The sequence below is a fragment of the Apus apus genome, chromosome 9, assembly GCF_020740795.1.
Source record: "Apus apus isolate bApuApu2 chromosome 9, bApuApu2.pri.cur, whole genome shotgun sequence".
Classification (NCBI taxonomy): Eukaryota; Metazoa; Chordata; class Aves; order Apodiformes; family Apodidae; genus Apus; species Apus apus.
The window spans coordinates 10777439-10798359 of record NC_067290.1 but is presented as its reverse complement, the minus strand read 5'-3'; the positions used below and the strand labels follow the sequence as shown (position 1 = coordinate 10798359).

Here is a 20921-nt window from a genome sequence, read left to right as displayed (position 1 = left end):
CACAATGATCAAAAAAGAGAAATTGAAGGCAGGATACTAACTTTTTCTTCCACCTACTTACTAAATTGATTATAAAATAAAAAACTTTGGTAAATGTATTGATTTGAGTACAGTTACTTCCTTCTTCATTACTATTCTCTATCTAGCAAATTAGATCCAAGTATGTATCACTTCCACGAGAAATAAATTTTAAGTGTTGGTCACATATGTTAAGCCTCAGTGTGGGCACCATTTAAATATTTTTGTAGTCTTCTTGCACAAACAACCAAACCAAATAAAAATCATGTAATGTAATTTATTTTAAATGCTTCCAGAAAAGTTTAAGGCTATTATTTAAAAAAAAAAAAAAGCCAATACACACATTCTTTCTTCTCTATCTGAACACTGTACATGTTTCTGCTCTTTTTAAACGTTTTGCTGAACAGGTTCTATGAAAATGGTTCATCATCTGCTAAGCTTTCCTATGCCTTTTCTCTTGCAAATTTTTGCTGTCATCTTCACTGGCATACTCATTCAGCTGTAAGAATGAAGCAGTTGAAATAAATTACAAAGCCTGAAACAGAAAAGAAAATTGACTTTAAGAACTATAAATACAGAAATATGTTTCTATAGGGTAAAAATGACATTTTTTAAAAAAATAAAAAATACCTTGTTTCATATTGTTTATCATCTTGTCACATTGATTTCTGTAATGCACATCAGCATATATATAAGATACTTGACATAGTATCTTTTTGTAAACTTGTAGAACACAAGAACAATATTTTTGGCAATAACTTAGCGCTTTTTCTACTTTTGTTGGTACAAGTACTTTCCACAGATTATCTTGTGTAATATCACAGATCATTTAAATTTATTAATACATCATTTTCATAGCTTGCCATACAGAACTGGCATTATTTCTTATGCTAAGAAATATTACCCAGGGATTCCTGAAAAGTAACAGGATGTTTAACTGAGTGTTTTAGACTGCATTTAAGTGACTCATCTGCTTCTCATCATAATGAGTGGATTAAATCAGCCACCAAAAAATGCAGTAACATTTCCAATTACAGCATGAGATTAAATGCAACAAAAACTTTTAAAAGAAAACTTGAGAAAAATATAAAGGATGTAATACATCCTAAAGGAAAAGCAATTCCCTTTTTTTTTTTTTTTTTTTTAAACTTTCTCTACATAATCCCATAGGGTATTTGTAGAGCACCTTTTATGTAAAATCATCACTTACTTTAAAAACCAACTACATATAATTGTAAACAACCATTTACAGGAAATTAAATGTTTTAACATTAGTTTAGTGGTGTTTAAAACCAAAAGTGGAGGTCAGTGGAGTGCAAAATGCTGAAGAGGGCCTATTAAGAAGCAAAAGCTTTTCTCCGTTCTTATCCTGTTTGGGATAAAATACATATATATTCATATATATATAAAAGTATATATATATGGCACTGAAAGCAAACTACCAGCTTATTTACAAATACCCAGTATTCTCAGCATTTAATTTAATTCAGTGTTGGCTGCAGAGGTTAGGTTGTGTTTGGTTGGGGGGGGGTTTCAGTTGATTATTTTGAGTATTATATACTCTAATAAATTAACCATAGCACTATACTGACCACTTAAACTGAGCAGATTTTAGTAAGTTTGGTTGCTTGATCTTCGGGTAGTGCTTCATTTTGAAAAATTCCTAACAAGTCACTGGTTACATGGCCTGCAATTTATAGTTGTCATTAATTTAATACCACAAGACTTCAGATAGGCTATTGCAAGAGGTTTTTCTTTTTTCCCCAAGTAAATATTTCTTCCTTCCATGCCTTTAGGAAAATGCATGATGTTGATACCCATGCTGAAACTCCACAGAAAGTCCACATCTTCAGCTGCCCCATTAAAGGGCAAATAAAGGACTTTAAAAATTATGAAAATCTATTTTTGTGTAACACACATATAAACAGTAGTTTAGATACTCTGTTTACAGCAGGACATTGAGAATAACTGGTCAAGTACCTCCTTCATCCACCTTAGATGTTTATGGACTATAATCACAGGACGTGAGTTGCAACAGATTCCAGCTTATACAGATGGGCAGTTACAGTACACTCATAGGCTTATGAATACAAGGACTGCATTGACATTGTCACCAAAAATATTTTAAAAGTGCTTCTCCAAATGGTTCCATGTATGGAATGCAAATACTGTACAGGTAAGAGATAGATTTTCTTCCCCGAACTGTAAGTTTTTGTCAAACATTGGTTTCTATTTGCTTTTCATTCTCAGAAGAGTTTGTCTGTTCCATACGTTCACAGTCAATGCTGATCTCGCTGGTGTCCATACTACAGTCTGACTCACAGTCCGATTGATCCATCTGCTCGAGGTTGGGTTCTCCCTGGTGTACTTTGCTTCCATTTGGTGACAAAAGAACCTGTGCCTCCGAGTTCAGCACACCTGCTTTGCCCGCACCCGTCACTTTTTCTTTGGCCTGGCGGATACAGTTAAGCCACTGTTGTTTGTTGAAGGAGTCATTGGCTTGGAGTGAGTGAGTCTGGCTTTGAGATCCATTTTTGAAGCTGACTCTAAAGAAGTTTTTGACTGAAAGAAACAATACATATTAAAACTGGGAATGCTTTGGCTGAATAGATTTTCTAATCAAGGAGTATATTTAAATAACAGCATCTGCACAGTCCTTGATTTAAGGTTGTTTCTTACCCATACCACGTCAGGGAGAAGTCTGGGTATCTCCTTGTTTTGTGGGGCAGGAACACAGAACACCACAAGTACTTCTAATGATTTCTTATTGCTGGATTAAACAGTTTTGGGTCTGCCATGCATGAGCTGCCATAAAGCTTTCAGTGAATTCAGCAGAATTAAGGCTTCTCTCACACTTCAACACCTCTCTTCCTACTTGTTTGGAAAGCAGATTTCCAGAACCTTCCCTTAATACTGTGCCTTGTGTCAGCTGGAGATTGCCTCTTCTCTCCCATTCTCACTAATAAACAAATACGTACAGAAAACCCTCAAAGTTTTCACCAGATAAGTGAGATTCAATGAACCCTTGTAATAGAAACAAGTATCTTTATAATATGCTTAAGTAGAAGGACATTAAGTCTTACCTGTTGCCATTAACATGAATAGCTACAGTCTTAACACTGAGCACTACATTAATTATTAATCTCTGAAAGACTTGGTTATGGAATAGCAATGTCTCCATAATACAAGGAAATTCATAACAGCTAAAGCTTAAGATTGCAAAATACACTTGCTTATAGTTTTGTGATTTTGTCACTACATTCTACTTATTCTCAGAGAAGCAGGTGTGTGGAGATATCTCATGAATAATACAGTGAACTTTGAGAAATAATCTAAAAGAAGCAACTCATAGGAAAATAAACTAGTTTCAAATAAAAATCAGTATGTTGACTATAAATGATGTGAATTTTAGAGAAAACACTCTGATGTCTCAGTGGCAGGTGTCTTAAGGTTATAATGATCCTATATGAACAAATAAAAGAAGGTGAAGCCATACTTCTCTCATTGTTGCTGAAAGCACCACGTATGGATCCGCCCAGTCGCACCTCTCCATCTTGCAAGTCCTCCAACACGAGCTCCCTCACTGGAATTGGCTGCCGATAGAGCTGGTAGCAGAGCTGCTCATTATGGGTGATAGCTCGAGTAATCACCAGCACTTCTTCAAAGAGGAAGACGTGCAGTTTCTGTTAGAAGTTAATAAAGCATTAGTCCTTTTTTAAAACATCATTAAACCAACTTTAATTCTAGTATGCTACAACCTTGTGTTTTCAACAGTTAAAATAAGGATTTCCTTCCCACCATTTAAAGGTCTTATGGCTCAAGAGCATAGAAGTACAAAATACAACAGTTTAAAAACTTGTAATTTTTTTTTCTTTAGTTTCTTATGTCACAATCCTAATTGTGTTGAAGCCTTAAAATGTGTGTGACACTTCACATCTCCACAGCAGCATGCTTATATACATTCTACTTGACACCCACTTGAATGTTCCTCTACTGCCTGTGTTACAAAGGAACAGGCAAGCTTATTAATCCAAGTATTTTCAATTAACAATAATCAGCAATCTTTTTACAATTCACATGCTGCTCACCACAGCTCTTTGAAGCTCAGAAAATTACTTGTGCTCCTAGGTGGCACAAGTCACCTGTTATCATCTTACTATATGTATACTCACAGCTCTTTTAGCTGTCATGCAAAAAGAAGATATGTTTAAAAGCTATTTATGACAAAATATTTATTCCTTACCACTCCCCTGTTGTTCTTCAGTTCACCATGACAACATACAACACGTGAATTATCAATCAATGAATCCCTTTGGCCTTCCTCAAGATAAATCAGTCTCTCTTTATAATACTGGCATTCAGATTCACCGGTCTTTATGTTGATTTCAGCCACTATGCCCTGAATTATATTTATCTACAGAAAAACAATGAAAACACGTGAACTTTAATTATACAGCCCAATGTTAGAGCTCTCTCAATAATTTGAACTGTAGCTACAATACATTTTAATTTACAATATATTTTCATGATTTTTTTGCAGACCAGTTTATAAGAGTATTGATATTAGCAACAGAATTAAGCAGATCACAGTGTACAAAGACACTTTAGTTTGGCTTTATCATTGTTATAATAGTCTATCGTTATCTCTCTATATCAAGCCTAAACAGGCAGAATTAAGATAAACTGAGTAAGAAATATAATCAGAGATGTCTTTTTCTCAGCTGAAATGTGCCAATAAGTGACAAGACAAACACCCTCCCTTCAAAATTATTATTTATCTGAATTATCTGAAAACTGCTACTGCATGGGATCAGAGAACAAGAAACAGAAGAACTATCAAGACCCTTACACTGCAAAACATGCAACAAACCAAAACCACTAAATTCTCAACTCTTGTTTATTATGAAAGTAACCCTCTGGAAATAAGGTAAGCTAATTTTATTTTACAGTTCCACTAGTTGCATATACCTACAACTTTACAATTAAAAGTAATAATGAACTTGCCTTTTTACTTTAAAAAAAACTAAAGATAAAGCTTTGCCTTTTCTTTAAAAATATGCTCCCTATCCTGAATTGCCTTATATTGCTGTCTTTAAGGACCTTGAGATCAATTCATGTGAAACTTAAGATATGGCTCCTTAACTGGGCACACAGATGTGAAATTCTGTTGATTTTAGTCAACTCTAATAGTGACCACAGGTTGCTTAGACTGATCAAACTCCTCTGTTAAACAACTGGAAGTGAAGCAGGGGACCGGGTTGAGAAACACACCCAAACAAGTCATTTGAGAATTACTGATCCCAAGAGATTTATCAGGGATCAACTTGGTCGAATGTGCTTATAGCAGATTGCCAGACATTTATATTTAAATTCCATTCAAAAGCAGAAGAGTACTGATGATACATATTTATGTATTCATTCAGTTAGAAGTCTGCTTCAAAAAAATCTGCTACAGTAAACTAATTTACTCCAAGACACACATTGCCATGTGTGCACATATTAAAAATCAGAAATTAGACAGTTAGAAAATCAATCAATTAGAATCTGGAAATCTTAGAAACCTTTCAGGATATCTGAATTAGGTCCCTTTCTATTAATAAGAAAGTTTTAAAGCCTTTAATTTATCCCTCTTGTTTTACTTCAGAAAGCATAATGCTATTGTCAATTAAAAAAAGAACTAAGGCAAGTTACAGCAACATTCCTGCAGACAATAACTGATCTAGATTTAGAGGTTATGTAAAACCTCAAGCCAGGGAATAAAACTTACCTAATTGATCTAAAACCTGAAAAGAAATCTCCACATTACCCAACTTGGATTAAAATGAAAAATGACATTAAATGGTAAATACAAAACGGACAAGGATCAGGTAAGAGCTCTGGAAAACACCTCCCATTCCCCCCTTTTTTTTGGTATCACTTTGCTACTGAAATAGGATTTAACTGGGGAAGCAGAGCTAGATATTTAATGTATTACTTTTGTCTGTTTGTATAAGTATTTGCTTTTCTATATTTTATTTAGTGTCCCTTAAATCATTAATAAGCTAAAAGTGCCATAATCTCCTAAGAAAAACACCCAAATCCAACAGTAACTCACAGCTTCTTCAAGGTGCTGCTGATCTGGATGATCATTTGGTGTGTGTCTCAAAATCTCTCTGAGCAGTAATGGGTATTTAACCAACCGGCTTCTTGGGATGTCAAGGAAATTCCAAAGGTCCAGTTTGCGACTGAAAGGAGACTCCAAGCAGCGCTGTAGGAAATCGTACACTCTGTGATCTTGTTTCTTGTGATCCAATAAAGCTTTGGCTGCCACTTGATTGCTGCAGTAGCTATCATAGGAGTTCAGGCATGGAAGCTGAGGAAAGGAATAAATTATTCTGCGGCTGAAACAGAGCAGTTTGTTACATATAAAGTTTTAAGTGATTCAGGATGTCAGAACTCACGCTGAGAACCCTTTAGCTGGAGGTTTACTGACAATTTATTGATGTTTCCAACATACATAAGGTTTACAAGGGTCCTCTAACCAACTTGTTAATCATTTAAATCATTTAGAAGCTCATCTCTCAATTCCCAGAGATCTCCAATATTCACCCAAAGCACTAAAAACACCTATGACTTAAGACTGACCAATACCTAGTGCAGACAATAGTTGAACACAGAAGTATGATTTTAACTATGAATTGAAATGAAAGCTCAGGAAGAACTCCCAAACCTGGCCTTTTTTAGATAAGCAAATTTAATATAGTCAAACTTTTATACTGCTCTCAAAAACCTTGACCAAACTAAGATGACAGAACCATGCCTTAAATCTGAAAAAAACGTAGCTTGTGTGTTCATTATAGCAATATATCTATTGAGAAAAACTACCATATTAACACATGATTATACATAAAATCTTCAACAAAGGAAATTAGACTTGGACATATTTGGACCAAGAAGAGTTGACTGGCATTCAAACACACCAAAAAACAAATACATTTAAAATTACTTTATGTAAGGAGAAACAGAGAATTTTTGACACAAACATATAATTATGCATTATGTACTAGTAGTGATCATGTTTCTCTTGTTTACAATAGGCCACTGTTTCACAAAGAGCTGCTAAATAGATTATTTACCTACTCCATTTTTTTCCTGTTAAATTTTATTACTTACATATCTTCTTCATATATCTAAATCCCTTTTGAAAAAGCTCTTTTTTAATGAGCAATTTCATCAACAAAACCAACAAAAGCTACTTTCAGTGGTTATGCTGTTGGATGCTACTGAAAGTGAACTTAACTTTTTCTTCTGTGGGGCAGCAATAACATCTCTCTTGTATCCCTGCCTGCCTTATTTTAACAAGCTTCTAGAAAATCACTATCTTTGACAGCACTAACAACTACCTGTTATCTTGACTGAAACAGAGTGACATTCAAAAATAATTGTAGGGTGCCCTTATACAATGTGACTGTTTAAGCTTCACTTTCCTTGGAAACCAGAATACAAATGGGGACAGATTCTTAAAATTCTACATCAGACAAACTCTACTCTGACTCCTGATTTTCATTTAAAGCATATTAAGTACTGATCGTCTCATGAATAGGAAAATTTTTAAAAGCAACATTCTAGTCTAAATCTTTTCATGGTAAAGCCCTAGAAAGTTAAAATACTGTATTATGTCTCTAAATAAATACTTTCAGAATATCTTTTGACATGTTATGCTAGATATAGAAAGGAAACTGTCTGATAAAAACCGTGTTGCAGCTCCAAACTAAAGTCCCAAAACTGATTAAAAACTCTGCCTTACCCAGCCCACAAGGATGTGGCCAACATGTTCTGTTGATCCATCAGGTTTCCTGACTTCTTGAAGTCGTCTAAGGAGATCTAATCATGAAAAAAAAAAAAAAAAAAAAAAAAAAAGCTTCACTTTATGAACAAGATGTGCAGCAGTAATACAGAAGAAGACTATTTGAGTTTTACCTTCGTGTAGAGGAATTAGAGAGTCCAATGTTCCAAAAATTTGGTTCAACTCTTGCTCTGTCATTATGGAAAGTTTAAGCATTGGGTCATGATAAGCCTGACAAAAAAAAAAAAAAGGGAGGGAAGTTCTGTAATTAATGTATCATTGGTAGCTGAAAAATTGTAATAGTATTTAAAGTTCCCTGTAAATAAAAAGAAACCAACTGCGAAGAATATTTTAAAGTTTCATAACCATAGCTCAAACTATCCATTTTATATAAAAAAAATTAAATAAAAATCATAGAATCACAGAATACTTTGGGTTGGGAGGGACCTTCAGGATCATCTAGTTCCAACCTCCCTGCCATGGGCAGGGACACCTTCCACTAGACCAGGTTGCTCAAAGCCCCATCCAACCTGGCCTTGAACGCTCCCAGGGATGAGACATCCACAACTTCCCTGGGCAACCTGTGTCAGTGTCTCACCACCCTCAAAGTAAAGAATTTCTTCCTAATGTCTAACCTGTATCTCCCATCTTCCAGCTTAAAGCCATTACCCCTTGTCCTATCACCACAAAAGTTCCTCTCCAGCTTTTCTGTAGACCCCCTTCAGGTACTGGAAGGCTGCTATAAGGTCTCCAAATAAATTAAAGAAGCATATTTGTGTCAGAAACAATGTGAAAACAGAAATATGTTTGGGTTTTTTTCCTCACTGTCTCAGCAATTATAAAACATAAGGATCAGTTTAAAAGTAATACAAACCAATAAATGCTGTTTGTTGTTCTTGGGACTTTTTATAAAAAACATACCTTTTTTGCTAACTTCAGATCCTCTATCAAGTCTTCTTCTCCCTGGGAAAGTTCAAAGATAGCCTGTAAAAAGACACACAAGTATGTTAAATATCTTGACTTAATTTGTATTCAACTTGTTGAGTTGATGTTATATTCTGAATACCTGTCCATACCATGTAGCAGAATTTATCTAAATCTAATTGCAGAAATAAAATAAGGCTTTATTTCATAGCTACATATTATGTGCAGTATTTTTTTTAAAACAGAGTTGTATCATATTGCTCATAAAATGCTTATCTGAAATAGCCACAGAATTAATTTTTTTCCAAACAGATGTGTTTACAGATGGGCGAGCCATCTATTTGCATAAGAGTTTGATGTGTTCCAAAAGTTGCAGGTGGTCTAGTAGGTAAAAGACAGAACTTCTTTAGAACATTTTGTTGGTACTGAGCACTTTTATTTTGGTATCAATTCATTTTTTTTGTTATGAAGGCTGAACTCAACTGTCTGTTGCTACTAGTTACTTCCCTTGAAGCAGATTTGAGACTTTAAAGCTGGCAGATTGAAATCACGACCTAAAACACTGGCTTATCAAAACACTGTTTTATCTGTTTATTGCATTATTTCATTCTAAACCAGGGTACAGTGAAAGTTAACAATATTTTTGTCAGTTAGAATTACTAACTTCACAGTCATGGCTCTCAAACTGCTTAAATTATGGCAGTATATCTTCATCTAGTGCAGATTCTCCTGGCTTGATAATAAGCACAGAGGGAAGGATTGCCAGAGGGTGAGTCAACTGACAGAACCTCATGCAAAACATCTCCTGTCTTTGGGCTCAGTGAAGGATCCTGGCTTCTGCCTCAAGACAGTAATGACTGTTACACTATGCAAACAGTTTCTACAGTTTATTTTTCAATAGGCTGGCTTTGAAGTTCTCATTTTAAGAAGTTTTTCCTAAGAATTCTTATGGCTTTCTTATGAATTCTTTATGACTCAGTCTCTGAAGTATTCTCATATAGATTGTTATGCTCATCCTATCATTACTAGAATAACAACATGAAACCTCAAAATATGAACCATCACTACAGAAACTCATAGACAACATGTACACACAGCCAATCACAGTACAATAAATCACAGAACCACAGAAAGGTTTGGCTTGGAAGGGACCTAAAAGATCATCTAGTTCCAACCCCCCTGCCATGAGCAGGCATCCACAGCTTCCCTGGGCAACCTCTTCCAGTGTTTCACCACCCTCACACTAAAGAATTTCTTCCTAATATCCAATATAAATCTCTCCTCTTTCATTCTGAAACTATTACCTCTTATCCTATCACTCCATCCCCTTGTCCCAAGCCCCTCCCCAGCTTTTCTCTAGCCCCTTCAGGCACTGGAAGGTGCTCTAAGGTCTCTCTGGAGCCTCCTCTTCTCCGGGCTGAAGAGTCCCAACCCTCTCAGCCTGTCTTCACAGGAGAGGTGCTCCAGCCCTCTGATAACTTTCATGGCCTTTCTCTGGACTCACTCTAACAGCTCCGTGTCCTTCTTACGTTGGGAGCCCCAGTAACTTAACGTTTACTAAGAAAATGTTATGAGGTAATTTTAAAAAAACCTACATATTCATCTAATACAGTTTGAATTACAAAAAGGAGGGATGGAATTCTCCTTCTAGTGCAGGTGGATGTTCTGTTTAATTTCAGGAAAGCTTCAAGCACTATCCTAATGCCTACTTGCAGTTCTCAACTCCAGGCTTTAAAGAAGACTTTTGAAAATGAAATTTATGTTAAAAAAAAATTATACCTCTTGACGCTTGATTTCTTTAGATGTAAGCATGTGACTGACACACACATCAAAGGTCTCGCTCCAGAGTTTGCTGTCTCTCCGCTTGGTGTTAGCTGGGGGCATGTTCCGAGACCATGGTCGTGGGCTGAACAGATCTGGGCGACTGTCGCTACGGAAACTGATAGAACGCTAGAAATACACAGATGGACAGTTTTTCTTGTTAGAACAGGGTTTTTTTCCTAAGGAATTTATATATCCAGGTTAATACAACAGAAAAACTTCTTAGTTTTTACTGTGATTAATAGCAACATTAGAGAAGTTACTTTAATACATCTTTATGGAAGGCCAGTACTTCAGTTCCCGCATTGACTGAGGTAGATGTCCAGGTCTCAGCATGTTTCTAACTATACGATGCATTCAAACACCATGCAACAAGAAGGAATTACAGACATAATGGCAGAATGGTGAGCCACACTAACATAACTGATCAAATACAAAGTTTCAATTCAATAAACTGGCAGGATTCATTCATTAGACATTATTTGCCTTACTTGATCCCTAACAACAACAAAAAATAGAAATCATGCAAAGTTTAGAGACAAAAATAGTATGGATACTTTTTTTGTTCATTTTGTAAGAAAGATTCATTTTGTTAAACAGAAACTCTGGAAAGCAAGAACAGCAAAATCTGGCAGATAACCTAATTTGTCTAACAACTGAAAGTCAACAGAATTGTTGGGGTTTGTTTATTTTTGGAGAGTGGGCATGTTCAGCAATGTCTCTACTGAGAAACAATAGGTCCTACCTTGAGGATATCAGATAAAAGGGTGCATGATATCATTTAATGGTTCAAGGAGAAAAAAAAGTTTTCTCAGTTGGGCAGAAAGAGGGTTCATAAAGTGACACTGCCCTTAAAAACATTTCCTCTTATCTTAGCTAGTGTCTTGATGGTAATGATCTTTTCTTTTGTAAACTGCCAGAATCATGAAAGATTTGACTGGTATCATCATTCCAAATATGTCCATAGCAGGATTAAATATTTAGTGCTACAATGCTTTAACTGACCAAACTAGTTTTGATACATGAAGAAACCCTTCAGGGTAACACCCTGCCTCTTCAGAGCTACAATGAGATCAAGAAACTGACATAGAAAGGGGTGAAATGGATACCTGACTGAAAAGAAGAGTCACCTTATCTTTAAGGAAAAGGTATGTCAATATTCAGATTTTAATGACAAGAAACAAGCTAGATTCTTTTCACACCACTTACTCCTACTTATGTCTTAGCATTTGAAGAAACCACTTGCTCTTGAAGTGAAATTTGTTTACTTAAACGTGTTAACCAATCAGTGCTAGCAGATGGCTAATTGTAGAATACCAGTGCTGTGTTCTACTATTGTAGTATCTTTATTAATATCTCTGGAGCCTTTAAACTCTGATGATGTGTTCCAGTCTCTTGTATCTGTTATGTGGTCTGGTCTTAAACTTCAATAAAACAAGTCTAATTTTAAGTGAGCCTTGAGAGTTGTATCTGCCTGTAAACTGTCCATGTGTTCCATGACTGTTATGTGTTCACTGTGTTATTTTGAAGATTCTTTTCTTGCTTCATTAAAATTAGAGGCTTCTTTCTGAGGTCTTACTTCTGAAATGCCTCAAGTATTTCACATTGTTGAAATACTTTAGATTTTTGTTCTTATTTAAAACTTGCCTTACATAACACAATTGTCTTTCAATTGCCTTAGGTAAGAATATATAAAACAAAATACATTCTTTTAATTTCTAGCTTGAAAGCAGCATATACAAAGCACAATATCTGAAATTCTCCTCTGAAGAGCCCATGAGACACAAACAATGCTTATAAATACAATATTTTTAAAATATCAGAAGATACATAAATAAAAACTGTGCCTTTTAACAGAAGTAATTTTGTGCCCTACTTGGAATTGACAAAACCCCTAAAAATAAACACAGACACACTTATATATACCAACCTTCCAAAATTTTGCAAGTCAGGTGCTAGTCTTCCTTTAAGAGTTAAGAAGATAAAGAAACACATGTGAAATTACATGCTTCATTTAGGCTTGTTATAATGACGTATCATGAAATTTTTTATTTTCACATGCAAATGGAAAGATTAGGGAAAAGAGTGTGTTGCATCCACAGATCACCAACCATGAGATTGCAGCCAAGCAGAACAGTTGTCATTCCATGACCCAAGGTGGAATGCCCCTTTTCATGCATTCCCATATGCATCCTCCACTATATAGCTTCTCTGTTTGTAGTGGTATTTTCTTAAAGGAATATGTTATGTTGAATGAAGAAATCACTTATAATGAAAAGCCCCAGACATACTGATCTATTAAGTAAATGCCTTGATCTTGAAACCTTTTAACAAAACGTCCTGAATCATGTCATAAAATGGTAAGCACCTGTAACAACAAACTGAAATTATTCAAGTATTTTGAATAAAATGAACTTTTACATCAATTGATAGAAAAGTTTCTTTATGCTGCATGAGAATGCTTGATACTGTTCTCTACAGGCTTATACTGTCCTGGATCGGGTAGAAGGGGTACAAAAAGGGTAAACCTACAGACTCAAAAGACCAATCTCCCCAAAAATCCTGCTTGCTTGCTTACCCTCTTTGCTACCTGAACAGAGTAAATATTGACTTGATTTATCTTATACATCAGCCTTTTAATTAACCACACAAAGGGTACCTTGCTTCATATTAATAAGGGACACTGGAGTGAGGGTATTTATTAGTGGAAAGTGACAAAATGTTTTGAGGTGTTATTTAACAATGAGAACAAATTTCACTTCAAGAGCAAGTGGTTTGTTTGTCTGGCATGTTTCCTTCTTCTATACACTAGCCCAGCAAAGGCAGAAAACAGTGACTTCTTGTGCTGGTATACAGAAATCTAGTTAGGCTGGGAAGCACATATTTCAGTGTGGAATCCAAGCTTTTTAATTATTTTTTTTTATTCTTTTCTCCTTTGCTTTTATGTTGCAGGAATTAGCTTGTAAAACTGAGAAGACAAACTCATACATCACCAGAGAAATACTATTTAATCCCAAAATTAATACTTTGTCACTTGACAGTCAAGCATACTTGAACCATCAATCCTGTACCAGACATGAATAGAAATTAGATGTACTCTGATGGTAACTTTGGTTGGTACTTGCCATGAAGAGGAAAAAAAAAAGTAATTAAAAAAAGCCATCAGTCATGTGATATAATCCTGTGAAGGAATTGTAGGAATGTCAAAACAGCATTTCTGTGTCTCCAGACATAAAAACATTTTCCTGGTTTCTAGCTTCCTTAAAAAACATGTCCAGCATACTGCTTAAGAATTACACGCATCTGGGATTATTAAATTGTTCACATAATACCTAAAACTACAGGACCTGGGGAAGAATCCAGCCACAGTCCCTGCTATTGTTCACTCCATTTATCTAACTGCAATAGCTTTCACTGGCTGCTACAGGACTGTTACTATGAAGGGTCTACGGGTTACTGATGTTTATCATGCAATTAAAAAAACTTAATTTCAGCTGCAGTAAAGCAACTTCATATACTGGGCAAAGGGCACTAGAGATCAAAGTTCTGGCTTTCACAACTGATGCTAAGAAGAGTTTTCTTCTTAAGGATTTAAAAAATTTCCGCTGTTCTAAGACAGATAAGAAGAATTTGGACTGCCTGCTTAAATTCAAGACACACTGATGAAAACTGAAGTTGCAGAGGAAGCTAGCCAGACTAATTTCTCTTCACCATCAGATGGAGTTCTTTTTCTAATCCTATTTTCAGCTCTTAAGCCAAACAGCACAGCTGTGAAGAAGACCAAGAAAAAACAAGCAGATCATCATAATCATTAGTCTAGCTTGATGCAGACTGAAAATACAGCTATGAAATAAAGTGGTTTTCCAGATTGATAAACAAATAAGAATACCTGTGTAGCACTTTGTATCCTGCAGATACACAGACCTACTCTCTCAGAGATCAAGCTAACAGCATTAGTTTAGACCATTAGTCTAGAGTGTGGCAGAAAAAGAGAATTACTACGAATAGTCAGGAAAAAAAAAAGAAAGATGGAAAGACTTGATGCATTTTGTTACTTGGTATCCTTGTGGAAAAGAGTAATAAAGTAAGACACAAAAAAATAAAATTCCTCTAGAATCAGTAAAACATGCAAAGCTTGAACGTATCTTACAAGACACTACAGAGATCCCAAACAGAGCTGTTTCTCTACGACCTTCTTGCAGGAAGTTCATTAATACAGAGTGGAAGATACAGGTACAGAGGTAAGGAAAATTATGCACAGTAAACTTTGTTTTCCTCTTACATGTATCTTCCATTCAGAAAGAATAGTTTTATTTGAAAGAAAGGTTTGTTTGAAATGCTATAAAGGAAACTTAGAAGGTTCTAATTCCTTTTATTGATGATGTGAGAGTAGTCTTTTTGGATGGATGTGTTGTTGGCTTCATTTTGTCATTGGGGTTTTTTTCCCAGGGTAGAAAGCTGTTGTTTTGGATATTATAATGAGGTTTGGTTTTTTTCATTTTCCAGATACAGAACATCCAGAAGTAATGCTGAAACATTTTGGCTGAAACAACTTCATAATAAAGATACATAAAAGTTCATCCCATCAAAAAAAATCAACACTTTTTGGCTTTTATAAGTATTGCACTACAAGAAAAAAAAAACAATCCTGCTCTATACTCCTACACAAGACACATTGACAACTATGTCAATACATAATAAAGTAAAAAAAGCTGTATGTGCTTCCCAGAATGTTTCTAAATAATACCAAGTAGAGAACCTGAGCACAAGAAGGTCAGTGTTTTTTCTGTTGTTGCTGACAAAATCAGATAAGTAGTCAATTTACAGCCAGCCATGAAGGCCATTTTGAGACATCACCAGTGTTCACCATTTGGAAACAGTTCAGACAGAGAGGTTGATTTCTCATCACAGCTCCTTCAAGCACATAGTTACTTAGAGGAGATTGTATGAATAACATCACTGTTCAATCTGCTTAGAATCAGACAGTTAATGAAAATATATTCTTATAATCAATATGAATACAGCAAGACAGAAATGCTTGCGGACCTGCAACAAAGCCACTGTTCTCTGTCAAAATTTGCCCTGAAACACATTTATCTAGCTGTCATCTTGGGAAGTTGCTACTACATGCATGAAGGGATAGTTTGTTTCAGATAGTCTAAATCAAACTTTATTAAATACAATATTATGCTGGACAACCCAGTCCCACAGGCATTCACTACAGAACAATAGTGTAAGTACTTAAATGAAGACAACAGCTGTCTCAGGCTGTGAAAAGGGAAGCATCATGCTCAGAAGCAGTTTAGCCAAAAAGTAATTCACTTTCCACACTGCTCACAACTGGAACTAATGCAGTCCTTTCAGAGCCGGGCCAATTTTTTCCTGGAGGCAGACTATGGAGGAGATTTATACACCCCAGGGAATACAGGCATCTCTGCTCTAGTCACGCTATAATACACCTTCTGGATCAAACCCAGACAGAGAGGAGTTCAGCCATTTTGCCTTTCCTCCAACCACACACATGCAGCATTTGTATGCAGTTGTCTGCACTTTCGAAAACAAGCACAGGAAACACAATGTTAAAGAAAACCTGTAGTACCTGTTTTCTATATAACTAGCACTACAGGAAAATGTTTGTTGTTTTTTTTTCTCCAGAACTTGTATTTATTTGTCATAAGACTCCTAGCTCTAAAGCTCTACTTCTTTCCTCCTTGAGATTAACAGATAACTTCAGTAATGCTATAATTCAGCTGATTTTGATTAAGTAACATTTTAATACATTCAAGACATTTTATTTTTCCTCTCAAAGAAACAAGTCTTGCAAAAGATTCTTTTTTAGATCTTATACATGCCTTCTTACATAACCTCTTTTAAAGGAGAAACAGTCTGGCCTTCTAGCCAGACCCACACCAGTATTGCTGCTCTCAACCCTTTGTCTCTCAAGACAAGCATTAGGAGCTGAGCACTCAAAACTTTTTGCAGTTTCTAGGTCTGAAGGCACAAATACTTTATAAAGTTCTATTTGTCTCTAAGTATGTTAAATATTACAAACCTAATCTATAATATAGAAATTGAAACTACAAAATTCTTTCATTTCTAAGCTGCATTTAAAATTTGTTTGCCCTTTATTAATTTTCAGCAGCAACTTCCAAAAATTATTTTTTTCCAGTTGTTCATTAACTCTTTTGTTTAGGCAAGGTCAAAGTTCACTACACAGAAGGAAATCTTGTAGCAGCCCTACAAGACTAACTATACTAAAAATAACATTTTCAAAAAACCAACCAAAATTAATGGAAAGTGTAATGGAAAATTCTGTTCATCAAATTAAAAAAACAATGGTAATCCTTTACTATCACAATTTTCACGTGTTACAGGTTCAATATTTTTCTCACTGGTAATTAAAAACATTAATTGCCTGGACAGAGAAGTGTTTGGGCTTTTTTGAGGTAAGAGTTCAGAGTTTTTAAGTTGAATGACTCTGTAGCCATAAGTTGCCTAAGCCTGTTTGGTGCACTACAATGGTGGGGGTACCTGTGTGCAGTTCAGGTTCCCTTGGTACCCCGTCAAGAAACCGTGAATTCTGGAAATTGTAAAACACATTCCCCTTTTTGCAATGCAGTTTGGTGCAGCAACACATTTTCTGTGAGTACCTGAAGTGTCTGGCTGAACCGCTTCAGTGGAGTGGCCCGGACAGGAGGAATGAGACTCGCCAGGGATGTGACTCTGGAGAGCGGCTTGACCCGTTTGGTGCTGGGCTCCTGTAGCAGGGGAAGGAGGACCAGGGAAAGGAAAAAAAAGATGGGGGGAGTGAGCATAATCAGGTAAACATTGCTAACAGTTCTGCTGATTTTCCTAAGAAAGCATTTGTAAAAAGCAAGTTTGTAAACCTGGTATATAATTAGGGTAGCAAATAAACAAGAGCAGAGCTATAGGCTGGCAATGACAGATGACTCTTGGTTGGTACATACAGATCCTGGAAACAGCTGAAAAATGAAATTATGGAGAAGTTGGCATGGCTGGCAGCAGGGAAAGGGAGGAAGGTAATGAAAGACTAAATAATTTTATTATATTAAAACATTCTTAAAAGAGAATTTTTCAGCAGTGATCTGCAGCTAATGCATGTTATGATAATCATGTCATTGGAAGGAATACTTTCAAATAAAAAAATTCCTTTTGTTTCTTTGCCTCTGGCACTGTCAGGATGTGACTGTTTAATTAATTGTATTTTATTCCAGTAAATATAATGTAGACAGAAATCTGTAATTGACCTTTGAGTGCATGTTCCTATCTAAATACTTATACATACAGGCAAGCACATTGTTACATGTTTACATATATTTAATTTTTGCAAAATAGAAAAGAAAAATAAACATAAATCTATTATAAAGCATTCAATTAAATGTTTTTTCTTTTCATAGATACCTCTAACAGCACTTACAGTAATACATAACCATGTCAATAACACATGCCAATTGTTCTGTAGATTTAAGTTACCAGAAATCGTAACACAAGAAAAAAAGTTATTATAAATACATAAAAATAGAAGTTACCCTTGGCTTCCTAACCTCCATCTGACATTTAAAGGATCTTGAACAGCACATGCAAAAGGCAACTTTTGACAGAAAAAGAGCCAAACCTTCCAAGCGAAGTTAAAAAACCCATCCAACATCATATTTCAAGGACATCCTAAAGCAGTTCATCTTTCTTTTTCAGCCATGCTTATAAAGTTTGTGTAGGCTTGCTATGCCTCCGATTTCCTAGACATAGCTTTAGAAAAATGAAGCATGCCTACTGTCCTTTTGTTCAGAAATCCAAATCCCTCCGGAAATAATGCAGATTTGTCAGCCTTCCCGATACCAAAATATAATAAATCTCAGCAGTGATCATCCTCATCTGTATTGCTGGCAACAAAAATTCTCTTCCATTAATGCAGCAACAGAGGAAAGGTGAGAAGCAGCTACATATTTAATTTACTTCTCAGCAGGCAAACCTGTAAATCCATAAATGCTGGCTGAGATAAGGAAAGTGTTTAACCCTCCAGCAAAAATCATATATTCCAGCACATATGAAACCTAGCACTAAAGAATTTTAGCAGATTAAATCAAGTTACATCCTTATCTTCACTGTTGCACTGCTATGCATATTGCTTCCTTTTCAGCAACCATGTCTTTGACACAGGTTTTTGAAGGAGTACTTTTTACGTCACTGCAGCACCACTAGAATACTTATCTCCAGCATCACCATCCCCACCCCCAACTCATGCTCAAAAAAAAAAAAAAAAAAAAAAAAAAAAAAAAAAAAAAAAAAAGAAATAAAAAGAAAAAAAGGAAAAATATCTTTGAGATTCAACCATGATTGTTTTGTAACTCATGGCTCAGCCATCAGCTATTTCTTTTTTATTACTATCCAGAACAACAGTCCTGGTGCACAAACAATATCCTATGGCAGAGCCTGCTTGTTATCAATTGTGCTGCACTGCAGTGGAAAGGACATGATGTCCCAGGCAGAGTCAGGCAGTGCAATACCAGCAGCACAGCTTTTACTAGCAGCTCTACCTTAGCAGCAATGATCTCTTAGGCATAAACATCACACCCCCAAAAGCAAAATCTGGGAGAGGGCGATTAGGATTAATAGAAAAGATTTCTCCTTCTTTACTGCTGCACCCTTTCTGCTGCTATGTATCTGCTCTTTGGTCAAAAGACAAAACTCAAGCAAAAAAGCACAAAATTGACCTATACAACATCATAGCCATATCTTGCTTGAAAGGTACATGATCCCCATCATTTTACAGACTTTTTCCACATGCACTGTAATCTATTCACAATTTTGCACAGGCTTTAACTTTGGAGAAAACCAACCTGAGTAAAAATAATGGAAATCGTCTTCTTTCTCTTGGAGAGTGAGAGGAAATGAAAAAAATAAATACGATTTCTTCTTTATGTCAGACAACCCAAATGTTCTGAAACTGTGCTGCCTGCTAGCCAAGGATGCCTACAGTTCCAGAGGCAACAAGGAGTTTCAGCCACCATCAAAAAACATTAAGCTTCTCGTTGCAAGCCACCAGAGGTCAGCACTTCCCCCAGCAGTCGAAGGAAAGTTAGCTCACGGGTTGTGAAGGTGTGTGCCTGCAGAAGTCCTGCCTCTTCTGCCTCAACACCCCATTGTCTCTCTCGTGTAATGGATCATATTCTGATCTCACGCTGAAAAATCTGATCAGCATTCAAACCAGCTGAAGTATGTAGGTCAAATTAGGAATTTGATATTATTAAAAGAGATTATCATTATTACAGGTATCTCTCCAATAAGGTAATAATTTCAGAAGTCTAAGACTTTACACCTTTACCAATTAGGACTGAAACTAAATCTTGTTAATCAGAAGTTCTTAATTACGGTGAAAACTTTCTGAATACTTCTAATTTTTTACCATACATTAGAAACAGTCTGGTTAAGATAGCTAGCTGACAGTGAAAACTCATCAAACCTTAAGTGTTTCAGGTGTCTTCTACCGCCGAGTAATCTAACGAGCAATCACCACTGAGCCACCCCCTCTGCTGTGGAAGAATAGTTTGTACAGGTAAGGCTTTGGCTGAGCAATGAAAATACAGCACTTCTGGAGCAACTCTGAAACTGTAAGATGTGATACTGACACTGTGAGGCAGTCTTGCAAGATCATGGTATTTCTGTTGCATGGTCTACAGCCATTCTTCCTCTACCTCCCCTTTCATCAAGCCCCACAGAGAAGCTGAACAAACTGTTGATACCAATGATCAGGACAAGGAAAAGCTCCATTTTCAAGCATATAAAAAAGCTTTAAACAGACATGTTGTTTTGTTTTTTTCATTAAGGGCTCCAATCTTCACAACCAACAGGGCATGTGGAAAGAGGAGAGTGTGTGAGCTGCTCTGTTTTACCCAGAGATACTGACCAGAATGTGCACTTGTGCATTAGCCCAGTAAGATCAGGGAGCTGCATTCCAGATGCTGCTTCCTAAGCCTTAAAAAAAAAACAACAAAAACACACACACAAAAAAACCCAAAACAAAAACAACAAAAAACTTCTTGCTGTTAGAAATTCCTAGTACACATATTCATTGTTTTACTAACCTTGTCTCTAAAAAATCTCAGATTTTCCAGCTAACCAGGGGTCCTGCAATCATAATATCTTTGGGATATGAACCTAAGCACATAGAAACACGGAACTGTGTGGTTCCAGTGTCTGTCCAGTATGAAGAGGCTGCAGTGAGGATATGCTGTCCAGGAAGAATGAACATCAGACTCCAGGTCTGTATCCCTGTGCTTAGAAGTCTCAGAGCTACCCAAAGGCATCAATGTTC

The 20921-nt window shown here is 36.0% G+C and overlaps 1 protein-coding gene across 5 annotated transcripts in view; it reads right to left on the bottom strand.

The window, feature by feature from the left end:
• Positions 1 to 281: 281 nt before the first annotated feature.
• The window catches only part of ARHGEF3 (Rho guanine nucleotide exchange factor 3), a 64951-nt gene continuing 44311 nt past the window's right edge, over positions 282 to 20921 (bottom strand). For 2 of the 5 annotated variants that reach the window (XM_051627681.1, XM_051627680.1), the window contains 9 exons: positions 17239 to 17346; positions 10547 to 10717; positions 8765 to 8827; positions 7978 to 8074; positions 7805 to 7881; positions 6113 to 6370; positions 4262 to 4432; positions 3515 to 3701; positions 282 to 2580 (listed from right to left, as the gene is read on the bottom strand). In XM_051627681.1, the coding sequence (XP_051483641.1) occupies positions 2234 to 2580; positions 3515 to 3701; positions 4262 to 4432; positions 6113 to 6370; positions 7805 to 7881; positions 7978 to 8074; positions 8765 to 8827; positions 10547 to 10717; positions 17239 to 17346 (1479 nt within the window). In that variant the 3' untranslated portion in view covers positions 282 to 2233. The other 3 variants (XM_051627684.1, XM_051627683.1, XM_051627685.1) reach the window with 3 other exon arrangements.